The 26,286-nt window shown below is 33.3% G+C and overlaps 2 protein-coding genes across 2 annotated transcripts; both read right to left on the reverse strand.

Moving 5' to 3' along the window:
* Positions 1-2,211: 2,211 nt before the first annotated feature.
* On the reverse strand, positions 2,212-3,927 carry LOC133034323 (uncharacterized). Its single transcript, XM_061109384.1, has 2 exons — positions 2,866-3,927; positions 2,212-2,724 (listed from the first exon to the last, which is right to left on the reverse strand). Exons 1-2 carry the CDS (start codon positions 3,925-3,927, stop codon positions 2,212-2,214), a joined length of 1,575 nt encoding a protein of 524 aa, XP_060965367.1.
* Positions 3,928-23,520: 19,593 nt separating this feature from the next.
* Positions 23,521-25,167, reverse strand: LOC133034324 (uncharacterized). Its single transcript, XM_061109386.1, has 2 exons — positions 24,817-25,167; positions 23,521-24,663 (listed from the first exon to the last, which is right to left on the reverse strand). The coding sequence occupies exons 1-2, from the start codon at positions 25,165-25,167 to the stop codon at positions 23,521-23,523; spliced, it is 1,494 nt and encodes a 497-aa protein (XP_060965369.1).
* Between the last annotated feature and the right edge of the window lie 1,119 nt (positions 25,168-26,286).

The following is a 26,286-nucleotide window of genomic DNA, read 5'->3' on the forward strand; positions in this document are numbered from 1 at the left end:
TTTCAGTCCATATAAGGCTTTATTGAGCTTGTACACATGGTGTGGATGATGTGGATCTTCAAACCCCTGTGGTTGTTTGACATAGACTTCCTCTTGAATTACCCCATTGAGAAATGCACTCTTGACGTCCATTTGAAAGAGTTTGATCTTCAAAAAGCATGCAATGATAAGATGTAGCCGAATGGATTCTAATCGAGCCACGGGTGCAAATGTTTCATCAAAGTCGATGCCTTCGACCTGACTATATCCTTGAGCCACAAGCCGTGCTTTATTTCGAGTCACTGTCCCAAATTCATCAGACTTGTTTTTAAACAACCATTTTGTCCCTATAACATTTGCACTATCTGGTCGAGGGACCATTATCCAGACACCCAGTCTCTTGAAATTTCCCATTTCATCCTGCATGGCAGCCAACCAGAACTCATCTAACAATGCATCTCGAACACTTTTGGGCTCAATCTGTGACAGATAGCAGGCAAAGGCTAACAAATTCTGCAGTTTACGTCTAGTGACCATGGTATCATTTGGATTTCCTATGACAGTGGCCTGAGGATGAGCTTTCTCAACCCAGGATGGGGGTCCGTTTTTATGTACTTTGACTTGTTGGGGTTCGTTGGTCAGGGCACTATCAACTTCATTTCCTCTTCCTGGACCACTGGCACTGGCTTGATTGTCACCTGATATGCCTGATGCTGTATTTAGAGACTCTGTAGAAGTGTCAGGGTACACTTGAGACTGTCTAGTGAGGACTGGTCTAGAGCCTGAGAGAACAGGAGAGTCATCTTCGATCCACACTTCTTCATGTCCTTCTAAATCAACAAATTTCACATTCATTGATTCAACTACAGAGAGAGTCCGTTTGTTGAATACTCTGTAAGCTCGACTGTTGGTGGAGTACCCCAGAAATGTTCCTTCATCACTCCTGGGATCAAACTTGGTCAAGTGATCCCGATCGTTCAGGACATAACACGTACATCCAAAAATATGCATGTGGCTCACGTTAGGAGGTCTTCCTTTCAATAGCTCATAGGCAGTTTGAGAGGTACCAGTGCGCAGATGAACTCTATTGCACACGTAGCAGGCAGTATTGACAGCTTCAGCCCAAAATCGTTTTGAAATATCTTTGGCCTGCATCATGACCCGAGCCATTTCCTGTAGAGTTCTGTTTTTTCGTTCAACAACTCCATTCTGCTGAGGAGTTTTTGGGGCTGAAAACCCGTGGTGAATTCCCATGCCATTACAGAACTCTGAGAATATGGAATTTTCGAACTCTTTTCCATGGTCACTTCTTAGTCGAAAAACTTTTCCAACTTTGGAGTCTTTCTCAGTTTGCAATCTCAGTATCAAGGCAGAGAATGATCCAAATGTGTCAGACTTGTCTCTAAGAAATTCAACCCAGGTAAACCGAGAGTAGTCATCCACCAAGACCATTACATATCTTTTCCCACTGATACTTTCATTCTGCATTGACCCCATTAAGTCAACATGCATTAGTTCCAACACACGAGAGGTGAGAAGTCTATTAATTGTGAGATGAGATGCCTTATGCTGTTTTCAAAGCTGACATGGACCACATACTCTCTCCTTGGAAACTTTCATGTCAAGAATTCCCTTTACAGCTTGAAGCTTCACACTTCTTTGGAGATCTCTGTAGTTCAAGTGTCCCAGCCTGTAGTGCCATAAGTCAGGTTTGTCCAAGAAGGTCCTGTTGCACACTATGGTATTGCATACAGCATAGCACTGGTCTACAGTTCTGTTTCCTGTTAAGACAACACACCCATCAGATGAAACCAAACATTGAGTTTTAGTGAAACTTACAGAGAGATTGTCGTCACACAATTGACCGATGCTGATGAGATTTGCTTTGAGTCCTCTCACATATAAGACATTAGTCAGTTGAGCTGCTCCATTCACATTTACATCACCTCTCCCAGCAATCTGTCCTTTGTTGCCATCCCCAAAAGTGACAGATCCCCCTTTTTCATCTTTGAAGTTAACTTGCAATTTCTTATTTCCAGTCATGTGACGCGAACATCCACTATCGAAGTACCACTGACCTTCAACAAAGGCAGACAGAGATAGCTTTGCAACCAAACCAACATCAGGATTTGGTTTGGACTTTATTTTCCATTCTCTACGAGGTTTGCGTCCATGTGACTTATTTGGTGGAGGGAAACTATTTGGTCGATTGATCATGGCTTTCAAGTAGTTCTACAATTTGTAACACTTAGGTCGAATGTGACCTCTCCTATTATAGAAATGACATGTAGGAATGAAATCGTCATTCTGTGGGTGGTTGTCAGCATCAGTCCTCCTTCCTTCAAATTTGAGTTTGATGGGTCCAGTTGGAACATGTCTCCTCTCAGATGAGTCAGATTCGTTAATGGTGATTGAGGTGTCAGGAGACCCATCTTCCTTCTTTGATGAATTGACATTGGAGGGTAAGGAATGCTCAACAGACAGGTCATTCCCTTGCTTATATAGCATCTTATATCCTAATGAAGTTCGATCACCATAGGGCTTCTGAAGCTGTAGGGTTTGATTGATAGCAGCAGTGCCTGAGGGAATGAACTGTAAAGCTTGCTTGGTTCGGATTAGATCAGCTGTGAGTTTGTAGATCTCATTCTCCTTTTCATCAACAAGTCGGCTGAGATTTTTGACAGAGTCTTCTAACTTTCCTTTTTCAGTCTCCACTTGCTCTAGGGAGTTCTTTAGGGCACGAATCTGTTTAGTCATGTACTCCCATTGTGCAAACATTTCTTCATAAGCATGTTGGCGACCTGTGCTGTCTGCTTCTGATGAGGTGGAGACTGCATGATCTTCAGATTCAACTGGATTACAGCTTTAGGCCATGAATGCAAGTACCTGCTTTTCCTCATCTGATCCTTCACTGGCTGTGGAGTTCTTTTCCTCATCACTATCACTCCAAGTTGCTGCAAGGGCCTTTTTCTTTTTTAGTGTGTTGGCACACTCAGCCTGAATGTGACCATATCCATCACATTCTCTGCACGTAATCCCTCGCCCCTTTTGATCAGTTGAGGCTTGTCCTGGTTTGAAATTTACTCCTTTGTTTCTCTTGAGAAGATTTTCTTTGTCAGCTGGTGAATTTTTCCTGTAGTTCTTTTTCAAGAACTTTGCATAGTTTCTTATTAACAGGGCGACGGTTTCATCTGTAATGCCATTTAAGTCTTCCAGAACAGGTTTCTTGTTTTCTTGGTGAATAAGTGCAATGCCAACATCTGATTTTTCTTTCACCACCTCCTTTCGTGTCTTGGTTTTCTTCCACCTAGATAGTGATAGCTCATAGTTTTGTAATGACCCGATTAGTTCGTCAAGATCGAGTTCCTCAATGTTTCTCATTTCTTCGATAGAGGTAACTTTGGACATGAATCTTCTGGGGAGGACACCAAGCACCTTTCGAACCAGTTTCGAGTTAGAGTAAGTTTTCCCCAGAGCATATGATTCATTAGAGATGTCACAAAGTTTTGCATGGAATTCAGCCACAGACTCATCCTCCTCCATGGTAAGATTTTCGAAAGCCTTTGCCAAGGCACGCAACCTTGATTTCTTGACAGCATCAGTTCCCTCGTTCTTAATCTTTAGCTTCTCCCATGCTTCCTTAGCAATTTCACAATTGGCTATAACCTTCAACTGGTTAGTGGAGATAGCATTAAACAAGGCATGAAGAGCCTTTGAGTTGAAATTCGCTCTTTCCATTTCAACAGTGGTCCATTGACTCATGGGTTTGGGTATGACGATTTCATTCTCCATCATCGTTGGTTTCCACCACCCTTCTTCTATGGACATCCAAACTCTTTCATCAACAGCTCTCAAGAAAGCACGCATCTTGGTTTTCCAGTATGGATAATTGGCTCCTTCCAGCATAGGAGGTCTCGAGGTGGAGCCTCCTTCTCTAAACATTTCCATCCTGCACACAGAAGTGGTAAACAGACACACAAATGTTCTGTAGTTCTTTGAGAGAGAACTCAGAGGAGGTTAGTTGCGACAGAATCGATCGTTAAGGTTGATTCAAGAATCAACGATCAAGAATCATACAGTAGTAGGATCTAACACAAATTTTTATAAAATTTCAAGCTCTGATACCAATTGAAAGTGCAACTAGTAGATTTTAATGATTCAAGTTACCAAGTTGTACATCTTTAGATTGATTGATTTCAAGATATGAGTTATGAACATGAATTAAAATTTAAGCTGTAAATCACACATCAATTTACAAGCTTCATCTGCACTGAGAACACATCTCAGCCAACGAGTGTTTGGGTTCCCTGAACCAGGGTAAATTCATCCACTATTTATCAAAGGTTCATATTACAATTTCCAATTCTCTCTAAAGGAATCAAATACAACCTTTACAGCAATTAGTAATGAATTACCAACGACAATCAAGAACACTGATTGTTAATGCACAATCCCTTGTGCAGCAACTGAGCTCCTCTTCAACATGTCTTCAATCTGAAATCCCTTCAGATCTGATGATGAAGATGACACTGAAATCCCTTCAGTTTGAACTCAGCAATTCCAGATTCAGATCATTCGGCCATTGATGAACACTCTCAAGCTCCAAGATCTAACCTGTAATCACAACAACAAGAAACAAGATACGACTATCTCTCTCAAAACAACCGAAATAACTGTCTGAACGATTTAATGGATAACCGCTTTACTAACAGAAACTGACTATATATATATCCACAAAATAAGTCCAGCTGGCACTAACTAACACTTAAAAGAGACTCTCGTAAACAAACATTAGTGCAGATATAACAGACTAACAATCCAGATACGACTAGACATTGAACAGAACAAACACTGTCACAAAATAATAACACTAACATCTTGTGTGTCCACTATTTCCAACAGTACATCACCTCTTGCCACATATTCTCTAATGATATGATACTTCCTTTCTATATGTTTGCTTCTTTTGTGGCTTCGATGTTAGGTTTTATGCCCTAAATAAAACTCTTTACAATCTGATTAGTTATCAATATAAGAAATTTGAAGTAATTGATGTTTGCATGAATTTTACATGCTAATGGTTTAATATGTTTATTACATTCATACACACAAAATCAGTTAAATCCAGATCATATGTTTATTCACGATTCTGATATCGTCAACACAGTGGAATGTGATTGTGATCATATGAATCAAAAGTTTTGGTCCCTGTTTCATCAGTGTTATTGGATTTACACTAATGTGATAATCAGCGATGATGTGTACTTACACTTGGAGTAAGTGTTATGTTCTTTCCAGGACATTAGTAAAGTATACTAGTTTCGAATGTATGGAGTATACATTGGACTGGACCGATATTGCAACTAAGTTAAGATATTACAAACTTACCGTTATACATATCTTTCCAAGTCAATATCAGTAGTTGATCTTAAGATTAAAAAGAATCTAAATCCTGATATGCTTGGGCTCAACTCAGGAGTGCTATTCATGTTCTTTGATTTATTAGTTAAGCCTACTTTTGGGTCAGGGTTATACGTATATTTTGGGAACATGATAGTATGATTGAGTGGGAGTGCTGAACATAAATATGGAATCTATAGCTTCTACTGGTGTATAGAAGTTAAGTGATGATTCCCTTCGAGCTTAGCAAATAGAAGTAAATGGATGAGCTCTTGTTTAACTGACTAATTATTAGATCACTAAACACCATTTACAGGTAGCTAAGTGTTTTAAGGGGCAAAATACATTGAGGGGTGAGAACGGTAAAGAAATCCCATCTCGATGTAAATCATCTATATAGAGTATCTTTAAATCACAATAAGATTATAACAATGGTTAAATGAGATAGTATATTGGTATCGTGAAACATACAATATGATCTATATAAGTCTGAGAGTGCAATTCTAAGTTCTAAGAGTGGATTCAACGAAGAATTAATAAGTAGGAATTTACTTGGTAAATTTGGTTCACTTATTGGAAGCTCAGCATATAGATCCAAGGTCCCCATTCTAGTTGAGAACATTCTGCTTGTAAGACTCATTAATTGATTCGTGATTGATCAATTATAATTCTAAAGTTAGACTATGTCTAATTTTATGAATTTTCACTAAGCAGGGGTGAAATTGTAAGGAAAAGAGTTTTCTGGGTTTATTTATTTATTAATGGACTTTATATGTCTAATTAATAATTAAATTAAAATGACAATATTATTTAATAATCTATTTTAGTTATTAAATAATTAGTTTTGGCATTTAAAAGGTTAGAATTTGAAAATTGGCGTTTTTGAGAAAATAGAGATAAAATTTGATAAAATTGCAAAATTAAGTGAGGCCCATTAACACCATATGGCCGGCCACTTAATGATGATTTTTCAAATTATTATTTTCATTATTTTAATGCCAAATAATTCTAAACCTAGACCTAGTAGTTGCCTATAAATAGAAAGTGATGGCTCAGTCAAAACACAAGTTTTCAACAAGCCTTTCTGACAGAAATTTCTCTCTTCAGAAAACTGAGCCTTCCTCACTCTCTACCTTGGCCGAAATCTCTCTCTCTCTTTTCCCTTCATCTTTTTCGTGACCCTAGTGAAAGAGTAAGTGCCCACACACAAGAAGCGCAACTCAATCATAGATTGGAAGACTGTGAAGGATCAAAGCTTGAAGAAGAAGGAGATTCGGGCTCATATCTTGATTATACTCTGCTACAGAAAGGAATCAAGGGTTAGAGATCTGAGTGGAAGGAGACATTTATTCCGCTGCATCAATGTAAGGTTTTCTTAACTTTATTTGTGTTTAATTTATCGTTTTAGAAAGTTCATATTTAGGATGTTAATAAACATACTTGTGAGTAGATCTAAGATCCTGGTAAAATAATTCCCAACAACTGGTATCAGAGCCATGGTAATTGATTTACTTACATGTAATTTGGACTTTAAAACGATTGTTTGTATGTTCTTTGGATGGTATTATGTTGTATTGAGTGTTATTTGATGATTGATTGATGTTTGTGAAATTTTAGTGAAAAATAATTGTGATTTCGTTTCTGGAATTATTTTTATTGGATAGTATGGAAAAAATTAAGCAAGTTAGCCTTTTACAGAACTCAATTTGGATTTTATTTGAATTAGTTATGTTTTTTTGAAGATTTGACAAAATCGGGGCTCTGCTGATATTTTCCTACGATCGCAGAACTGTCCGTACAGTTTCGAATTTTTTCTTTTTTCTTCAATTTTTCATACTTTTTCATGGAATTAACTTCCAATTTTTTGTATGGTTTTGTATATATACTATTACTATTCCTAATTCAATTCTAATTATCATTTTGAATTAATTTAATTTTTTTTTTAATTTAATTCAAGATATTAGTGTAATTTGAATTTGAATAGAATTAGTATTTATCTTTTTGCTTAAAAATCTATCTTATTTTTAAATTTGATTATATTTTTTTTAAATTTAAGGTCAGATTTTATAAGATATTTATAATATCTTTTAAGATATTTTAAAAATATCTTATCTTTTAAGATATTTTAAAAATATCTTATCTTTTAAGATTTTTTAATTAAATTTTTTTAGATATTTTGACCATATTTAAATTTAAAATAAGATATTTATAATCATGTAATTTTAAATAGATATAAGATATTTTGCTAACTTTTAAATTTTGTTATTTTATTTATTTGAATTAAATTTAAAAATCTGAAAAAGATATTTTATTTATCTTTTCTAATTTTTATTTAATTTTTATTGTTAAAATAACATTTAATTTTTAAAAGTAGTTAGCAAATTTTGAAATGATATTTAGGTTGGTTGAAACCTAATTTTTCAAAAAGTAGGTTTAATTTTAAATATTTTTTTTTTAAAATTTCGAAATTTAATTTTTTTTTATTATTATTTCCGAAATTAATTTTTTTTTTAATTTTATTTTATTTTTCGAAATTATTTATTTAAAATTAAATAAATCCTACTTCCATCTATCCAGCTAACCTTGTTGCAGGAGTATGTGTTTTTAGCTTGTGTGTAAGTTTTAAAAACCTATTATTACTTGATGGCAAATAGCCATGGTTACTTTTTGCCAGATCTAATGATCTGATGGCTCCCTTGGTCAAGTTAATAACTTGTAACAGGTAAATTTTACAATCTTCTTTCATCTGTGTATGACCTAGCAACATGATAGGATCCATCCAAAGTGTGCCTGTGTGAGCCTATATGTTTATTTTATTATATATAGATGCATATAGGTTGTTGCTAAATAAAATGTCACACCATGATAGATTTTATTTAGGTCCATTTAGTTTTTGGACCTATTCAATTAATAACAGTTATTCATTTTAAGGTTAAATTCCTCTCTTTTGGGCCTTGTGTGAGAGTTGGGTGCCATAGAAGTGGGTACGACATACTGAACCCAGCACCCATTCACATGAACTACCCCAATTGTGAAGGCCCATTTGCCTGATTTGAATAACTGTACTAGGTTAATTATAATAGTTTGACCTAATAAAAATTGAATTAGCAACATAATTAACTTTTAAAATATATGAAAATTTATTTTCATTTTAATATTTTAAAGTTAATTTTAAGAAAAACACTTTTAGTTTTAGATATTATTTCTAGACAAACTATTTGTATTTTTCTTGTATTTAATTAAATATAGAATTTTAACTAACTAGATTTTTTCTGGAGCTTATTTAATTAAATATTCCTATTTAAGTTATAAATTAGTTGTATCAACTGATTTTTCTTATCTAACTTAAATTTGAATATTTGATTTAAATTTTAAATCAAGTTGAGGAATCTTAGGCATTAGTTATTAAAGATTCTTAAGATATTTTTTAAGTTAATATCTTTTCAAATATTAACTTAAAATGGAATATTTTAGATATTTTTTTTTGGTTAATATCTTTTCAAATATTAACTTTAAAAAGATATCTTCAAATTAAGTGGTTACAACTTAATTTGTGATATTTAATTAAATCTAGATTTGAAATTATTTAAGTTTTAGATTTTTTCTATATAACTTAAATTAGATATTTTTCAAATTTTGAAAAGATACTTAGTCAAATAAGATATTTTCTAGATAGTAATTTCTAGACTACTTATTATTTCTAATATTTAAATAGGAAAATCATACTTTGTGAAATTAATTATTTAAATAATTAATTTTGGTACAATTTTATTAAGTATATTTTTCCTAGTATTAAATAGAAATTAATAATTAAGCCTTCTCTACACTTAATTATTATTTCTTGAATTTAATACATTTAATTAACTTGAAAAATCTAAATATCTAAGTTGATTTTCATCATGATACTTAAATATTTATTGAATTTTCGTGACACTTAATTAAATAGAAAATTATTTTTAGGTTGAAATTTAATTTTTCAACTTAAATTTAAATAATTTTTAAAATATATATTTTTCTTTATTTTATTAATCAATTTCGAAAATTGCATTTTATTTATGCAATAATTTCGATTTTTTTATTTTGAAAAATAGATTGAGTTGTAAATTAATTATTTATTTTAATTAATTCTTGGACCAACTACAATCAATGATTTTTTTATTTAATTGATTAATTTAAAATAAATGAATTTAAAATATATATATATATATATTATTAGAAATTGAATTAACTAGTCAAAAGAAAATCTAGATAGATGATATTTTGGCTTAAAGTATTTCTTTTTATTATTTTTCAAAAATTGTATTTTTATATACTTTAAATTTTCGAAGCAAATAAATATATTCTCAAAGGAAATTTTTAAGTTGCTAATTATTTATTTAATTCAACTTAAATTAATTTTCTTAATATTTATATTTAAGATTATTACTAAGATGGAAATAATTAATTTTATTTCAATCACCATCTAAGTATAATTTTATAAATATTATATTAAATTCTTAATTTTGAATTTTAATTCTTAATTTAGAATTTAATGAGATTTATTTATTAGAATAATAAAGAAAATACATTTTAAATAATGAGCTTTATTATTATTAAGATATTCGATCTCCATTGTGGGTTTTACACCGCGTTTGTTTTAGTGAGTAATCCTCCCTAATGGAGGAACGTTCATTAGAAATTTCGCACCGTTTAATCTCGCATGATAAGTGATTTGTAAGTGTTTTATATGGTATAGATCACCCTAATGGTGGCGACCATATTTGACTTGCAAATTGCGAAACAATGGTAGAAGCTCATGAGATAGAATAGCCTTGACTCTCGCCTAAACGGGACAACGCTGGATTCTGATCTTGATCGAATAAAAGGTTGCTAGAATGTTTAACATTTTAGATGAGCTGACAACTCTATTCAATGGATGATAGCCTTGACTCTCGCCTAAACGGGACACTGATATCAGTTTGTTGAAAACCTTGGAAATTATTTAGGATTGAATTTTTTAAGTATTTTCTCATATCATTCCTACTTGCTATGTGCTTATAATTTCTGAATTGATTTTGTGTGTTAAACCATTATTAATTTCTATTTGTTGATTTCTATTATTTTGTAGTATCCTATTTTGTCAAAATGAATCCCATGTTATCACTGTTGACTGAAAACAAGCTGAATGGATCTAACTTTAATAAATGGAATGAGAACATTAATATTGCTCTCATAGGAGAAAGTGCCTTGTTTGTTTTAACTGAGCCGTCACCTGAAGTGCCTGGGGATAATGCATCAAAAGCTGTGAAAGAAAAGTATGAGCGTTGGCAGAAAGCAAATGACAAAGCTCTATACTTTATGCTTTCTAGCATGGTTGACACCCTCAAAACTCGGTTTTCTAAAACTGAGAAGGCTGCTGAAGTTATGACGAAGTTAAATGAGCTATTCGGTAAGGCATCGCTTCAGTCACGCTTTGACGCGACTAAGAAGTACATTAACGCACGGATGGAACCTCATCAAAACGTGCGTGATCATGTTCTCCTCATGTCGAGTTATTTCCAAGAAGCCCAGGATCATGGTGCTGAAATGGAGAGTGCTACTCAAGTAAGTCTTATCTTGAATAGCCTGACTCCAGCATTTCTACCATATACATCAAATTATGTCATGAATAAGAAGGAAATTGACTTTCATGAATTAGTCAATGACCTTCAAACTTATGAAAATTTGATTGGAGGACCCAAGAAGAAAGGGAGTAAACCTCATCCTGGTAATGGTAATGGGACGATGAAACCTGAAGCAAATGTTGCCTCTGCTTCAAAGCCCAAATCGAAGAAGAAGTGGAAGAACACCAAGAAGCGAACAAAAGCCATGAAAAAGGCTGCTCCTTCTGGTGATGCTACACTTAAAGGAAAGTGTTTCCACTGCAATGAAAAAGGTCATTGGAAACCCCAGTGTCCTAAACTTCTTGCAAAGAAACAAGGTATTTCCATTTATAAACTTTAAGAGTTTTAGTGAATTATTATCCAATTGGATTTATGATTCTGGACTAACTTTGTTTATTTGTTTTCTTCTTCTTATAGGCCAAGCTACTTGAACTCATATGAGTTGGATCAGCAAGCTGGACCAAGGGTGAAATCGTCCAGATGAAGATGAAGCTCTTCAATTTTTTTGAATTAATTGTTTTTAGTTTAAAGACAATTTGGATTTCAAATTTTAGTCAGGGATATTTATCCCTGTTTCTCTCATATTGTTGCAATACATTTTCTTATTATTAATAAAGTTTTATTTTCGAAATTCACTATTGCAAATTATGAGATTGAGCTTCATTTATTTTATCTTCATCAATTATTACCACATTATATTTGTATGTTTGTATGTGTAAGTGTTTTTATTATTGATGCAAATTCTATAATATTTACAACTCTTCATAGAGTTATATTATATAAACATTAGAAATTATTTCTATGTTTATCAATAATTGTTAATTCTCATACAATTATTAAGAATTTGTTTAATAAAAGGATCTTATGATCTGATAGGGGTGGAGAAAAGTTAAGAAAACTATGCAGTTCAACGATCTTTTATATCTAATGAACTCTGGATAGTATTCAACTCCACATAAACTCTATCACACTAAGAGAATCATGATCCTTACAACCTTTAGGGGTGGATCATAATCTCTATATACTTAGGGGTGGAGGTTATCCATAGTACCCTATATGTATATTCTTAGGGGTGGAGTCCATTCCACAATTCCCTATGAAACACATATCTTGTTTAAACATAGAAGTAATATAATGAGTCAGCTATTGTCAATATAAATTCTTGATCTTGATTGTATGTTCCATTTTGATTTTACTATTGTAAGTAAAAGTTTGATACCTTTGAAAGTTCTTTGTTAAAGTTTCACACTACCTTAATAGAGTGGGAGAATTTTAAAATTCTATACCCATCTTCATTAGGTTGATAATTGTGATAGGTACTTAAGAACACTACTGAAAAGCAAATCTAACCATTCATATGGAAAGGAATAGCTTATCAGAATTATGAGAATAAGATAAAGAACTCTAGTTCAGTCCATTCGAATGACTTGAACCAAGAATTCTTAATCCTCATAAAATTTTATGGTATCTTAATTTTGATTACTTTAATCTCTGGCATGTATTTTTCACTTCAAATACTAGTCTGCTATGTTGATGACTTAGTCTTAACTTAAAGTTTCAGACTAACACAAAAGTCACAACTAGGTAACTCTCCAAACAATCAGAGGTTAAAAGTATTATTTAACCAGACATCTGCAATTGAGTGGGAGCTATCTGAGATGTAATCAAATAGGGAACATTAGAAGATATTCAAGAAGGATTTATGTAAGTGATCTATATGTCAGATATTAAGGACCTGTGTATCAGTTGTCTTTGTATCTCACCATCTAATTTGGAAATTCTATAAGATGGTGCTTACTTTGGGGGTGGAGGAATTATTGTATAATAATTCAAGCTCTACCAGAGAAGAACTATAACTTGGTCTATTCGAAAATACCAGAAAGTTATATCACTGAAGAAAAGTCTACACTGTATTATCTCAATTACATATTTTAAAATATGAGAGATATGTCTTCTGTTAATTCAGATGTACTTTTAAAACAGTAAAGATTTCAGTATCCCTTGATGAGTAAAGCATATAGTAAAGGATGTTTCATAAGTGTATTTATGAACTAGTTTCCAGAAGTTTGGGTGGATTCAAATATACTACACTCGATCTGAAGATCAAGACATCAGATTGACCTATTTGCGCAGTTTGTTTTATATTAGTGCAAGTGGGAGTTTGTTAGGTTTTATGCCCTAAATAAAAATCTTTACAATCTGATTAGTTATCAATATAAGAAATTTGAAGTAATTGATGTTTGCATGAATTTTACATGCTAATGGTTTAATATGTTTAATATGTTTATTACATTCATACACACAAAATCAGTTAAATCCAGATCATATGTTTATTCACAGTTACAGTATCGTCAACACAGTGGAATGTGATTGTGATCATATGAATCAAAAGTTTTGGTCCCTGTTTCATCAGTGTTATTGGATTTACACTAATGTGATAATCAGCGATGATGTGTACTTACACTTGGAGTAAGTGCTATGTTCTTTCCAGGACATTAGTAAAGTATACTAGTTTCGAATGTATGGAGTATACATTGGACTGGACCGATATTGCAACTAAGTTAAGATATTACAAACCTACCGTTATACATATCTTTCCAAGTCAATATCAGTAGTTGATCTTAAGATTAAAAAGAATCTAAATCCTGATATGCTTGGGCTCAACTCAGGAGTGCTATTCATGTTCTTTGATTTATTAGTTAAGCCTACTTTTGGGTCAGGGTGATACGTATATTTTGGGAACATGATAGTATGATTGAGTGGGAGTGCTGAACATAAATATGGAATCTATAGCTTCTACTGGTGTATAGAAGTTAAGTGATGATCCCCTTCGAGCTTAGCAAATAGAAGTAAATGGATGAGCTCTTGTTTAACTGACTAATTATTAGATCACTAAACACCATTTACAGGTAGCTAAGTGTTTTAAGGGGCAAAATACATTGAGGGGTGAGAACGGTAAAGAAATCCCATCTCAATGTAAATCATCTATATAGAGGATCTTTAAATCACAATAAGATTATAACAATGGTTAAATGAGATAGTATATTGGTATCGTGAAACATACAATATGCTCTATATAAGTCTGAGAGTGCAATTTTAAGTTCTAAGAGTGGATTCAACGAAGAATTAATAAGTAGGAATTTACTTGGTAAATGTGGTTCACTTATTGGAAGCTCAGCATATATATCCATGGTCCCCATTCTAGTTGAGAACATTCTGCTTGTAAGACTCATTAACTGATTCGTGATTGATCAATTATAATTCTAAAGTTAGACTATGTCTAATTTTATGAATTTTCACTAAGCAGGGGTGAAATTGTAAGGAAAAGAGTTTTCTGGGTTTATTTATTTCTTAATGGACTTTATATGTCTAATTAATAATTAAATTAAATGACAATATTATTTAATAATCTATTTTAGTTATTAAATAATTAGTTTTGGCATTTAAAAGGTTAGAATTTGAAAATTGGCGTTTTTGAGAAAATAGAGATAAAATTTGATAAAATTACAAAATTAAGTGAGGCCCATTAACACCATATGGCCGGCCACTTAATGATGATTTTTCTTATTATTATTTTCATTATTTTAATGCCAAATAATTCTAAACCTGGACCTAGTAGTTGCCTATAAATAGAAAGTGATGGCTCAGTCAAAACACAAGTTTTCAACAAGCCTTTCTGACAGAAATTTCTCTCTTCAGAAAACTGAGCCTTCCTCACTCTCTACCTTGGCCGAAATCTCTCTCTCTCTTTTCCCTTCATCTTTTTCGTGACCCTAGTGAAAGAGTAAGTGCCCACACACAGCAAGCAGTAACTCAATCATAGATTGGAAGACTGTGAAGGATCAAAGCTTGAAGAAGAAGGAGATTCGGGCTCAGATCTTGATTATACTCGCTACGTAAAGGAATCAAGGGTTAGAGATCTGAGTGGAAGGAGACATTTATTCCGCTGCATCAATGTAAGGTTTTCTTAACTTTATATGTGTTTAATTTATCGTTTTAGAAAGTTCATATTTAGGATGTTAATAAACATACTTGTGAGTAGATCTAAGATCCTGGTAAAATAATTCCCAACATTCGAGGCTCCTTACTGTTGGCTATTGCTCCAGTGTTATCACAAAGTAAAACTAGAGGCTTTTCCACTCCAGGCACGACACCAAGACCGGTGAAGAACTTTCTCAGCCAGACAACCTCTTTGGCAGCGTCTGCATCAGCTATGTATTCTGCCTCCATGGTAGAATCTGAAATCGCAGTTTGTTTAGCAGTTCTCCAAACAACTGCTCCACCCTCAAGAGTAAACACCATCCCAAATGTAGATTTCTTGTCATCAAGACATGCCTGGAAGTCTGAGTTGGTATAGCCTATGGGATTTAAAGCACCACCCTTGTAGACTAACACGTTATCTCTTGTACTCTTCAAGTATTTCAGAATATACTTAACAGCATTGCAATGTTCCTGACCTGGATCTGTCTGATACCTGCTCACGATTCCAATTGCATAGCAGATGTCAGGTCTAGTGCATAACATTGCGTACATTAGACTTCCAACTGCAGAAGCACAAGGAACTTTTCCCATGTCCTCTATCTCTTGAGGATTAGTAGGACACTGTTCCTTGGATAGACAGATACCATATCTAGAAGGCATAGTCGCCCCTTTGGTGTTGGTCATGGAGAATCTCTCTAAAACTTTGTCAATGTAAGTTGTTTGAGAGAGAGCAAGGGATCTGTTCTTCCGGTTTCTAATAATTTGAATACCGAGAACATAGGCAGCCTCACCCAAATATTTCATATCGAATTGAGTGTCAAGTCATTCCTTGATGTCAGTCATTTTCTTGATATTGTTGCCAATGATCAAAATTTCGTCAACATAAAGGACCAGGAATACTACTACTTGGTCTTCCTTGAGTTGGTGACACAAGGTTCATCTTCATTCTGAAGAAAGCCGTAGGTTTTGATGATTTCATCAAACCTTTTGTTCCATGAGCGAGAAGCTTGCTTAAGTCCATAAATAGACTTATTTAATTTGCAAACTTTCTTTTCTTGCCCTAGAAGAACATAGCCTTCTGGTTGCTCCATATAGATGGTTTCTTCAAGAACCCCATTAAGGAAGGCTGTCTTGACATCCATTTGCCAAATTTCATAGTCGGAAGCGGCTGCGATGGAGAGAATAATTCGGATGGATTTGAGCATGGCAACAGGACTAAAAGTTTCCTCAGAGTCCAGACCTTCTCTTTGGGTATAACCCTTGGCGACCAGTCTATCTTTAAAAGTTTTGACTTCGCCTCCAGCGCCTCTTTTCTTCTTGTAGACCCACTTACATATGATTGGACGATAGTCATCGGGTGCGTCTACATATTCCCAGACTTTATTCTTTTTCATGGAACCCATTTCTGAATCCATGCCGGCTGACCATCGCTTCTGTTCTGGACTTGTCATTGCCTGTTTATAGGTTAGTTGGTCGTCTTCAATACCGTCACCAACGACCATATGGATTTCACCATCCAAGCCATAACGAGACGGTTTTGTAGAAACCCTCCCACTACGACGAGGAGCGGTGATCTTCTGAACAGGAAATTTGGTAGTAGTTTTCACAGTTGCTTCGACTGAGGGAGTGGTTGAGTAGAAGAGGACGGAACATTGGAAGGAGTTATATCTGAAAGCATTTCCTCTAATACAACTTTACTTTTCGGTTTGTTGTCTTTAATATAGTTATCTTCAAGAAAAGTAGCATTTGTAGAAACAAACACTTTGTTATCCTTGTAACTATAAAACAGTCCACCCCTAGTCTCTTTAGAATTTTCGACAAGCATGCAAACTTCAGTTCGCGATTCCAGTTTGCCTTCTTTCTTTCTCAAGACATGAGCAGGGCACCCCCAAATTCTATAATTGCGTAAACTAGGTGTACGACCATTCCATAGTTCGACGAGTGTCTTAGGGACTGCTTTAGATGGAACCACATTTAAAATGTCATTTGCCATCTGTATAGCATATCCCCAGAAGGACGTAGACAGAGTTGAATAACTCCACATAGACCTAACCATTTCCAAAAGAGTGTGATTTCTTCTTTCTGCAACTCCATTTTGCTGTGGAGTGCTTGGGGCAGTGTGTTGGGATTCAATTCCAAGATCAATTAAATGATCTTTGAACTGCATATCCATATATTCTCCACCCCTATCAGTTCGCAAGATCTTTAATGTTTTACCTAATTGGTTGTGAGCCAAAGCATGAAATTCCTGAAACTTTTCAAATGTTTTAGATTTCTTTTGCATTAGATAAAGAAAACTGTATCTAGAGAAATCGTCAATGAAAGTGACGAAATACTCATAACCACCTCGGGCTTTTACATTGAGGTGTCCGCGAACATCTGAATGCACTAACCCTAGGGGTTGTTTGGCACGCTCTCCCTTTGCAGAGAAAGAACGTTTGGTCATTTTTCCTTCTAGGCAGGACTCACATACAAGCAATTCACCTAAGACGACATTTTTCAATGGACCGTCTTTGGTTAGCCTATTGAGTCTATCAAAACCTATATGACCTAAACGTAAATGCCATAGATAAGTTTGTTCATCATTATCAATCTCTTTTCTTTTAAGGCTTCTAGGTCTAGCTACATTGAAAAGTTCAGTATTTAGTGAGATTTGTGTATTTGGTCTTAAAACATAAAGCCCTTGTTCCATGTGAGCAAACACATCTATGAAATCCATTACGAGAAATTGAACAATTTGAACTCGAAAAATTCAATATATAAGATTGTGTTTGTAAACATGAAACACTGATCAAGTTTCTACTAAAGTTTGGAATAAATAAAACATTTTCTAAAAGTAAAAATTTCTGTTGAAACTTGATACGGGCTGTTCCTCTAGCTTCGACCGATACTAACTCGCCATTTCCAACTTTAAGCTTTAACTCTTCTGGAAGAAGATTTTCCCAAGTTTCAAGCAGCTGTAATGAAGAACAGACATGGTTAGTAGACCCAGAATCAACAATCCATGTGGATTTGTCATTCTCTAAAACACATAATTGAATGACAAAAGCATTACCTTCGTTTGAATGGTTTAGATGAGGGGACATCGTTCTTCTTGATGTCCCTTTTCATTACAATTCGAACATAGAAGATCATGTCTGGTAATTGTACTTGAAGAAGCAACTTTGTTAGAGCCTTCATGCTTAATCCTCCTCCTCTGATTAAAGTTTGCAAAACCAGGAGGTGGCATTGCAATCAAATTCCGTTCATGGGCTCGTAATTCTGCTTCGAGCTTGTCCACGTCGGAGGAGTTAAAATTGTTGATCATGTAAGATACAACAATGCATTATACTCCGGAGGAAGACTATTAAGAATGAATTGTACCCATTGTTCCTTTGATAATTTAATTCCACGTAGCTTTGCCTTTTGGAACTTCAGATTCATCATCAACGGTGCGAGTTTATGCAACTACCACGATGCATTTTCACACTATAGAGTTCTTTTGCTAAGATATTAACTAGGAGTGGATCGGGGTGAGGGTTATTTATATTGGCACTACAACACATCAATAAAACAGAAGTAAGATTTGGGTTCAATAAATTCATACACAAGTTCAGAAAATAACAAATAATCACTTATGTTATAAAAATACAAATAGTTTATTTTCCAAGGTTTCCAACAAACTGATATAGTGTCCCGTTTAGGCGAGAGTCAAAGCATCATCCATTGAATAGAGTTGTCAATTCATCTAAAATGATAAACATTCTAGCAACCTTTTATGAGCTCCCACGATTGTTTCATGCTTTTGTAAGTCAAATACAGTCGCCACCATTAGGGTGATCAATACTAATATAAAACGCTTACAAATAATACTTATCTTTCGAGATTAAACGGCGCTAACTTGCTAATGAACGTTCCTCCATTAGGGAGGATTACTCACTATAACAATAGCTATGTAAAACCAACAATGGAGATAGAATGTCTCTTGATTAAGGCTCATTATTTTTTTTAAAAAAAAAATGTATTTTATTTAATCATTTATTTTACTCCATATTTTAGTAATGAAAAATTACAAATTAAAGATGGTTTAGTTAAAAAAAAATATTTATATAAAAAAAATCCAACTTTAATTAAATTTCAATTATTATTTAAATTCGAAAAATAAATTCAAAAATTAAACAAAAAAAATAATGGAATAAATTTGAAAAAATATCTTATTTAAGTTGTTTAGAAGAATCTAAAATATCCAACTTAAATATTTTTCAAATTAAAATTTAATTAAATATTAAAAATTAAGTTGTAACCACTTAATTTGAAAATATTCCATTTTAAGTTTATCCATATTTGAAAAAATATCAACTTAAAAAATATCCAAAGAATTTAATAACCAATTCTTAAAATTCCTCAACTTAATTTTTGAAATTTGAAATTCAAAAGATATTCAAATTTAAGTTGATTAGTTAGAAATAACTAATTTTTAACTTAAATAAGAATATTTAATGAAATAATTAAAATTAAGCTTTAGAAAGAATCTAGTTTGTTATAATTTTATATTTAATTAAAATACAAGAAAATACATATAGTTTATCTAGAATATAATTCATTAAACTATGTTTTTCTTAAATTAATTTCAAAATAAATGAAATTAATTATGTTGCTAATCAATTTTTATTAGGTTAAACTAATTTAATTAACCTAGCACAGCTATCCAAATCAGGCAATGGGCCTTCACAATTGGGGTTGTTCGTGTGAGGGAGGGTTGGGTTCAGTATGTCGTACCCACTGTTATTGGCCCCCTAACTCTCACACAAAACCCAAAAGAGAGGAATTTAACCTTAAAATGAACAACTGTTATTAATTGAATAGGCCCAAAAACTAAATGGGCCTAAATAAAATTTATCATGGTGTGACATTTTATTTAGCAACAACAACCTATATGCATCTATAACAAAAGTAAACATATAGGCTCACACAGGCACACAGATTTGGATGGATCCTATCATGTTACTAGGTCATACATAGATGAAAGAAGAATGTAAAATTTACCTGTTACAAATTATTTACTTGACCTATTGATAATGGAACCATGGGTTAAAATCATATCATTTTATCTATCAAAAAGTTAACCATGGCAATTTAGATCAAGCAATAATAGATTTTGTAAAACTTACACACAAGCTAAAACACATACTCCTGCAACAAGTTGAATTGGATAGTTGGATGTGTTAGCCCAAGATATGTTTCCAAGAGGGGGGGTGAATTGGAAATTTATACTAATTTCGGTAAATCAAAACTTTTAACACAAAATTAAGCAATTAGCCACTTAATCAAATAAAAGCAAGTAATATGGCAAGCAATATATTATGACAAATAATCAAACTTGTAAAATAAAGAGTTTAAGGATTAGAAGATGCAAACTCTCGATTTTTACAAGGTTCGGTAGAACTATGCCACCTACGTCCTTGGTCTTCAAAGCTATGGACCTAGCTTTGAGTTCCAATATCGAGCCAAGTTAACGGGCTTGACTAACCCTTACAACCGGGGAATTTTTCACCAAGGTTTTTCCCAAACCTCTCACAATAGTTTTCTTCCAAGGACTATCAACCTCGCCGGATTGTTGAAGTGCCAATCTCACTTTTCTTGGGTTGTTTACAAAATCGGTGTCAACCTCACCTAAGACCGAGTTGTTTTTCTACCGGTGCCAACCTCACCTCTCAATACAATAAATATGTAATTTTGAAATACAAAGCAAACTCTCTCTAATAAGATGGAAAACAAAGTAAAATCCTAGAGAGAATTGCAAGCACACTAGAGAAGATAAGAACAAGTTTGGCTCAAGTGTGTGTGGTTGGTGTGTTTATGAAAAGATGATAATTCTTTAGTTTAGAAAACTTAGAATGATATTATATGATGAATAGAAGCTCAACCAACCTACATTTTTGAGTGAAAAACGAGTTTATATAGTGTAGGAATGAAAACTAGCCGTTTATAGCCGTTAGCACATTTTTCGAGGCCACTTCAGCCGTGATCCGGAATTCCGGATTGGTTACAACCGGAATTCCGGATGGGAACCGGAATTCCAGATGCAAAAGGTTCATTTTTTTCGAACTAAAACGTGCATAACTTTTTACTCGTTTATCCGATTTCAAAAATTCCAGTTGCGTTCTCTTAGTTAAATGATATGTGATCTTAAAAATCAATTTAGAAAATTTAGATATCATTTTTTGTGAAATAACTTGTCGCACAAGTTAGTGAGCCAAACTTTTGAACTTATAAATCCTAGTGTACTATGCAAATCACTTTAACAAGACTAAAGCAAATTTATACCATTTGATTGTTTGTAGTCTTGATGTAGATGAGCTTCCTAGCTTGATTTGCATGTTTTGATCCCATGTTGACTTTTCCCGAGAGTTGACTTTTGACTTTGACTTTGACTTTGACTTTCGGGTTGACTTTTGACTTTGAGCTTTTTGAAGACCTCTTTTGAATAGGGTCTTGACTTGTTGATCCCTTGATGAATCTTTTGCTCTTATGAAGTACGAAGTAGTTTATATACTTGTTGAATCTACTTCTTTGATTATGTTTGACTTTACCGAGCAAATATGGATACTTTGTGAACTTGCTTGCAAAATGATCAGGAAAAGATTAGTAACAAATAATAATCAAATATTTGTTTATCATCAAAATAAATGAGTGATGGACTTTTGGTCAACATTCTCCCCCTTTTTGATGATATCAAAATATTTGATTATTTTAAAGGAAAGAAAAAGTAAATTGAAACATGTGGAGTTTAGCTCCCCCTTAATATATGCATATATTGTTTATACCGTTTTACCTTTGCATATTTATTGTTAACTTTTCTTAACATGACAAAGCTCCCCCTTAATCATATACTCAATAAACTTGTTAATACTTGAAAACATAATATGATTAATGCCAAAATAATCAATTCTAATATTTCTCCCCCTTTTGATTTCATCAAAAAGGGTGGGATAGGAAGCAAGGTCAAGCTATTTCTCCCCCTTAATCATACAAGATATGACTTGTATCAATGAAGCACAATAGGTAAAGAGAAATTTCAAATGCATAAAAAGATGAAAGTTCATATAGTCAAAACAAGTTTAAACATTCATCTACCAAAAAAAAATATGTCAAAAACCTTGAAAATAAGAGATGCAGGTAAATAATTGCATGGTTATGACTCAAGTATGATAAAACTAACGTGTTCATGCACTTAAATCACTAAGATGACAAGAATTGAGACTTTTTGGTAAGTTTTTCAAAAATTTAAGCAAAAACAACATATGTACCAAAAATTAGTTTCATGCATCCTTTTTGAAAAATTCTTTTTGTATCAGCTTAAACATGATTAATATGAAGTGTACAAGCTGGAAAAATAGAAAAAGCTTCAAAAATGAGAGATTTTGGCAAGTTTTACTCATTTTGGTCATATAAGGTCATTTTAAGCAACTTACTTACTAAAAATTGATTTTATGCAAAATTTTCATGCAAAATCTTTTTTGACAGCTGATATATGATAAAACAAACATGCGCAAACAAGAAAATCAGAAAAAAGTCAAAAATCCTAACTTTTCGGTAAGCTTTTCGATTTGCTTAAAAACTAGAAATCTACCAAAAATGAGTTCTATGCAACCAAATTGAAAAATTCTTTTTCCAGTAGGTCAAAAATATCAAATGTGAGGTGTACAAACTTACGGAATTGAATAATAATAAAAATTGAGCACGTTTGGAGAAAAACACTCTTTTAGGTCTCAAAAAGTCAAAATTATGCAAGATAGTACCAAAATCAAGATTTGAGCATTATTTTTGAAAAATTCATTTTGAGACAGTTTATATATGAGTATTTAGAGATGTACAAGCTTTCAAAACAACAATTTTCTCAATAATATGAAATTTTGGCTAATTTCACCCATTATGGCCTTAAAAAGTTAAAAATAAGCAAATGACATACCAAAATTTTGTTCAAAGTATATTTCAATCAAGAAAAACCTTTATGCATGCTAAATACACTCATTTGGACATGTTCAAACATATAAACACATATACTAGCCAAATATGTAAAAATTCATATATTCACTAGTTCAAAGGTATGTCCAAAGTTCACCAAAAATTTGCATAATAACCTATAATCTGAATTTTTCAGCATGTATAGTTCAAGAATGTCAAGACTCAACTAATCAAAACTTTTATTCATAGAAATAGTATGTGACATACCAATTATGTATGTATGCATAAGAGAGTGAACAAGAAGGATCAAAAGCAAGTCAATTAGCCAAACACTTCAAATTTCATTTTCTTTTCATCTAGGTATCTTAATCTCATCAAAATAAGTAAAATTAATAAGAATGATATTACCGATTCCCAAATTTGTTAATTTGGGTTGTGTTCAAGAATTGACATGCTCTTTTTCTATGCTTTTTGAGACTTGTTGGTAATGTAGGAACTTGGCATTCTTCTTTAAGCATCAACACCCAAGAGCCAACTTTGGTTCCTCTTTATTGATACCTACAAAACAAACTTATATCTTTCTTTTTGGTACCCACATGACTTTGGGTCCTTTGATGTTAGTCTTTAAAACCTTTTGTATCCAAATAGCCTTACCAAAATAGGCATTCTTTTTCACATGGCAATAGGATTTAGTGTGACCATCTTGATTACAATAAGTGCAAATTAAGTTCAAATTACTAGATGACTTGACAAAGAAATTCTTAAGTAATTTTTGTTTCACACTAGTGTTATATCCTATACCACTTTTTGAAAAAGCACATTTTTGACTCCCAAGCATCATTTCAAAATTCTCTTTTCCTTTTGTAAAATTGTAAACCACCTTGTTTAAATCATCAATTTTAGCTTTCAAGTTTACAACATCTTTTTCAAATAAGGAACACTTTTTGCATTGGGTTTCAATTAAAAACTCATTTTCTTTTACTTTCAAAGCCTCAACTTCTTCAAGCAATAAACTTATTTTCTTTCTTTGAGTTGAGTTCTTAGCAAGCAATTTTTCAAAATCAACAAACAAATCATTAAAGGATTTTGATAATTCATCATAAGACATATCAAGTGCATCATCATCACTTTCACTTTCAAAATCACTTGAATGGTCAGGATTACTTACCTTATCATCAATGGCCATAAAGCAAGTGTTGGCTATCTCATGTTGTTCATCTTCGGAACTTTCTTTCTCGCTTTCACTCCAAGTAGCCACCATTGCCCTTCTTCTATTCCTCTTTCTCAAGGGACAATCCGTTTTCATATGACCGGGCTTTTTGCATTCATAGCAAGTAATTTGATCATCTTTTCTTGAGCTCTCCCTTGAGTTACTCCCTTTGTAAAATCTATTTGCATTCTTCTTGAACTTCAAAAACTTCTTAAATTTCTTTGTGAGTAGTGTTATATCCTCCATATCACTATCACCATGCTCACTAGCTTCACTATCATCATGTGAAGTGGATTTGAATGCAATGGTGTTCTTCTTCTTTTTATCGACTTCCTCTTCTTCTTGAGCATTCATGAAAATCTCATGATTCATGAGAGAACCAATGAGCTCTTCCAATGGTAGAGTTGAGAGGTCATTGGCTTCTTGGATGGCAACTACTTTGCCTTGGTAGGCTTTGGTGAGACTTCTCAAAATCTTGGTGACCATATCTTTTTGTGTAAGTACCTTGCCAAGAGAGTTCAAACCATTAGTAATAGTTGTGAAACGAGTATACATGTTAGCAATGGTATCATGTTGTAACATCTTGAAATTTTCATATTGAGTAACTAAAAGTTGAATTTTAGTTTCTTTCATGGCACTAGTTCCTTGATGAGTTACTTCTAACATTTTCCACATATCATGAGCCGAGGAGGCTTGCTCAATATTTTTAAATATATCTCTATCTAATCCACATATTAAAGCATACTTAGCCTTAGCATTCTTAGACATCATCTTTTTATCATTTTCATTGTATGCATCATATTTCTTTACAGTTTCTACACCATCTACAACATGCATAGGAATGTAAGGACCATAACATACAATATGCCACAAATCATAATCAATGGATTGAAGATACGTTTCCATTCTAATTTTCCAATAAGGAAAGTCTACCCCATCAAAGAATGGTGCTCTACTTGTGCTTAAACCTTCTAGCATGTTATTGTGTGAATTACTTGGAAACGTCATGCTCTAGATTGTGAAATCTAATCAAATAATTTGAGCCCTTGCTCTGATACCAATTGTTAGCCCAAGATATGTTTCCAAGAGGGGGGGTGAATTGGAAATTTATACTAATTTCGGTAAATCAAAACTTTTAACACAAAATTAAGCAATTAGCCACTTAATCAAATAAAAGCAAGTAATATGGCAAGCAATATATTATGACAAATAATCAAACTTGTAAAATAAAGAGTTTAAGGATTAGAAGATGCAAACTCTCGATTTTTACAAGGTTCGGTAGAACTATGCCACCTACGTCCTTGGTCTTCAAAGCTATGGACCTAGCTTTGAGTTCCAATATCGAGCCAAGTTAACGGGCTTGACTAACCCTTACAACCGGGGAATTTTTCACCAAGGTTTTTCCCAAACCTCTCACAATAGTTTTCTTCCAAGGACTATCAACCTCGCCGGATTGTTGAAGTGCCAATCTCACTTTTCTTGGGTTGTTTACAAAATCGGTGTCAACCTCACCTAAGACCGAGTTGTTTTTCTACCGGTGCCAACCTCACCTCTCAATACAATGAATATGTAATTTTGAAATACAAAGCAAACTCTCTCTAATAAGATGGAAAACAAAGTAAAATCCTAGAGAGAATTGCAAGCACACTAGAGAAGATAAGAACAAGTTTGGCTCAAGTGTGTGTGGTTGGTGTGTTTATGAAAAGATGATAATTCTTTAGTTTAGAAAACTTAGAATGATATTATATGATGAATAGAAGCTCAACCAACCTACATTTTTGAGTGAAAAACGAGTTTATATAGTGTAGGAATGAAAACTAGCCGTTTATAGCCGTTAGCACATTTTTCGAGGCCACTTCAGCCGTGATCCGGAATTCCGGATTGGTTACAACCGGAATTCCGGATGGGAACCGGAATTCCAGATGCAAAAGGTTCATTTTTTTCGAACTAAAACGTGCATAACTTTTTACTCGTTTATCCGATTTCAAAAATTCCAGTTGCGTTCTCTTAGTTAAATGATATGTGATCTTAAAAATCAATTTAGAAAATTTAGATATCATTTTTTGTGAAATAACTTGTCGCACAAGTTAGTGAGCCAAACTTTTGAACTTATAAATCCTAGTGTAC

Source organism: Cannabis sativa, chromosome 2 (assembly GCF_029168945.1).
Source record: "Cannabis sativa cultivar Pink pepper isolate KNU-18-1 chromosome 2, ASM2916894v1, whole genome shotgun sequence".
NCBI classification, from domain to species: Eukaryota; Viridiplantae; Streptophyta; class Magnoliopsida; order Rosales; family Cannabaceae; genus Cannabis; species Cannabis sativa.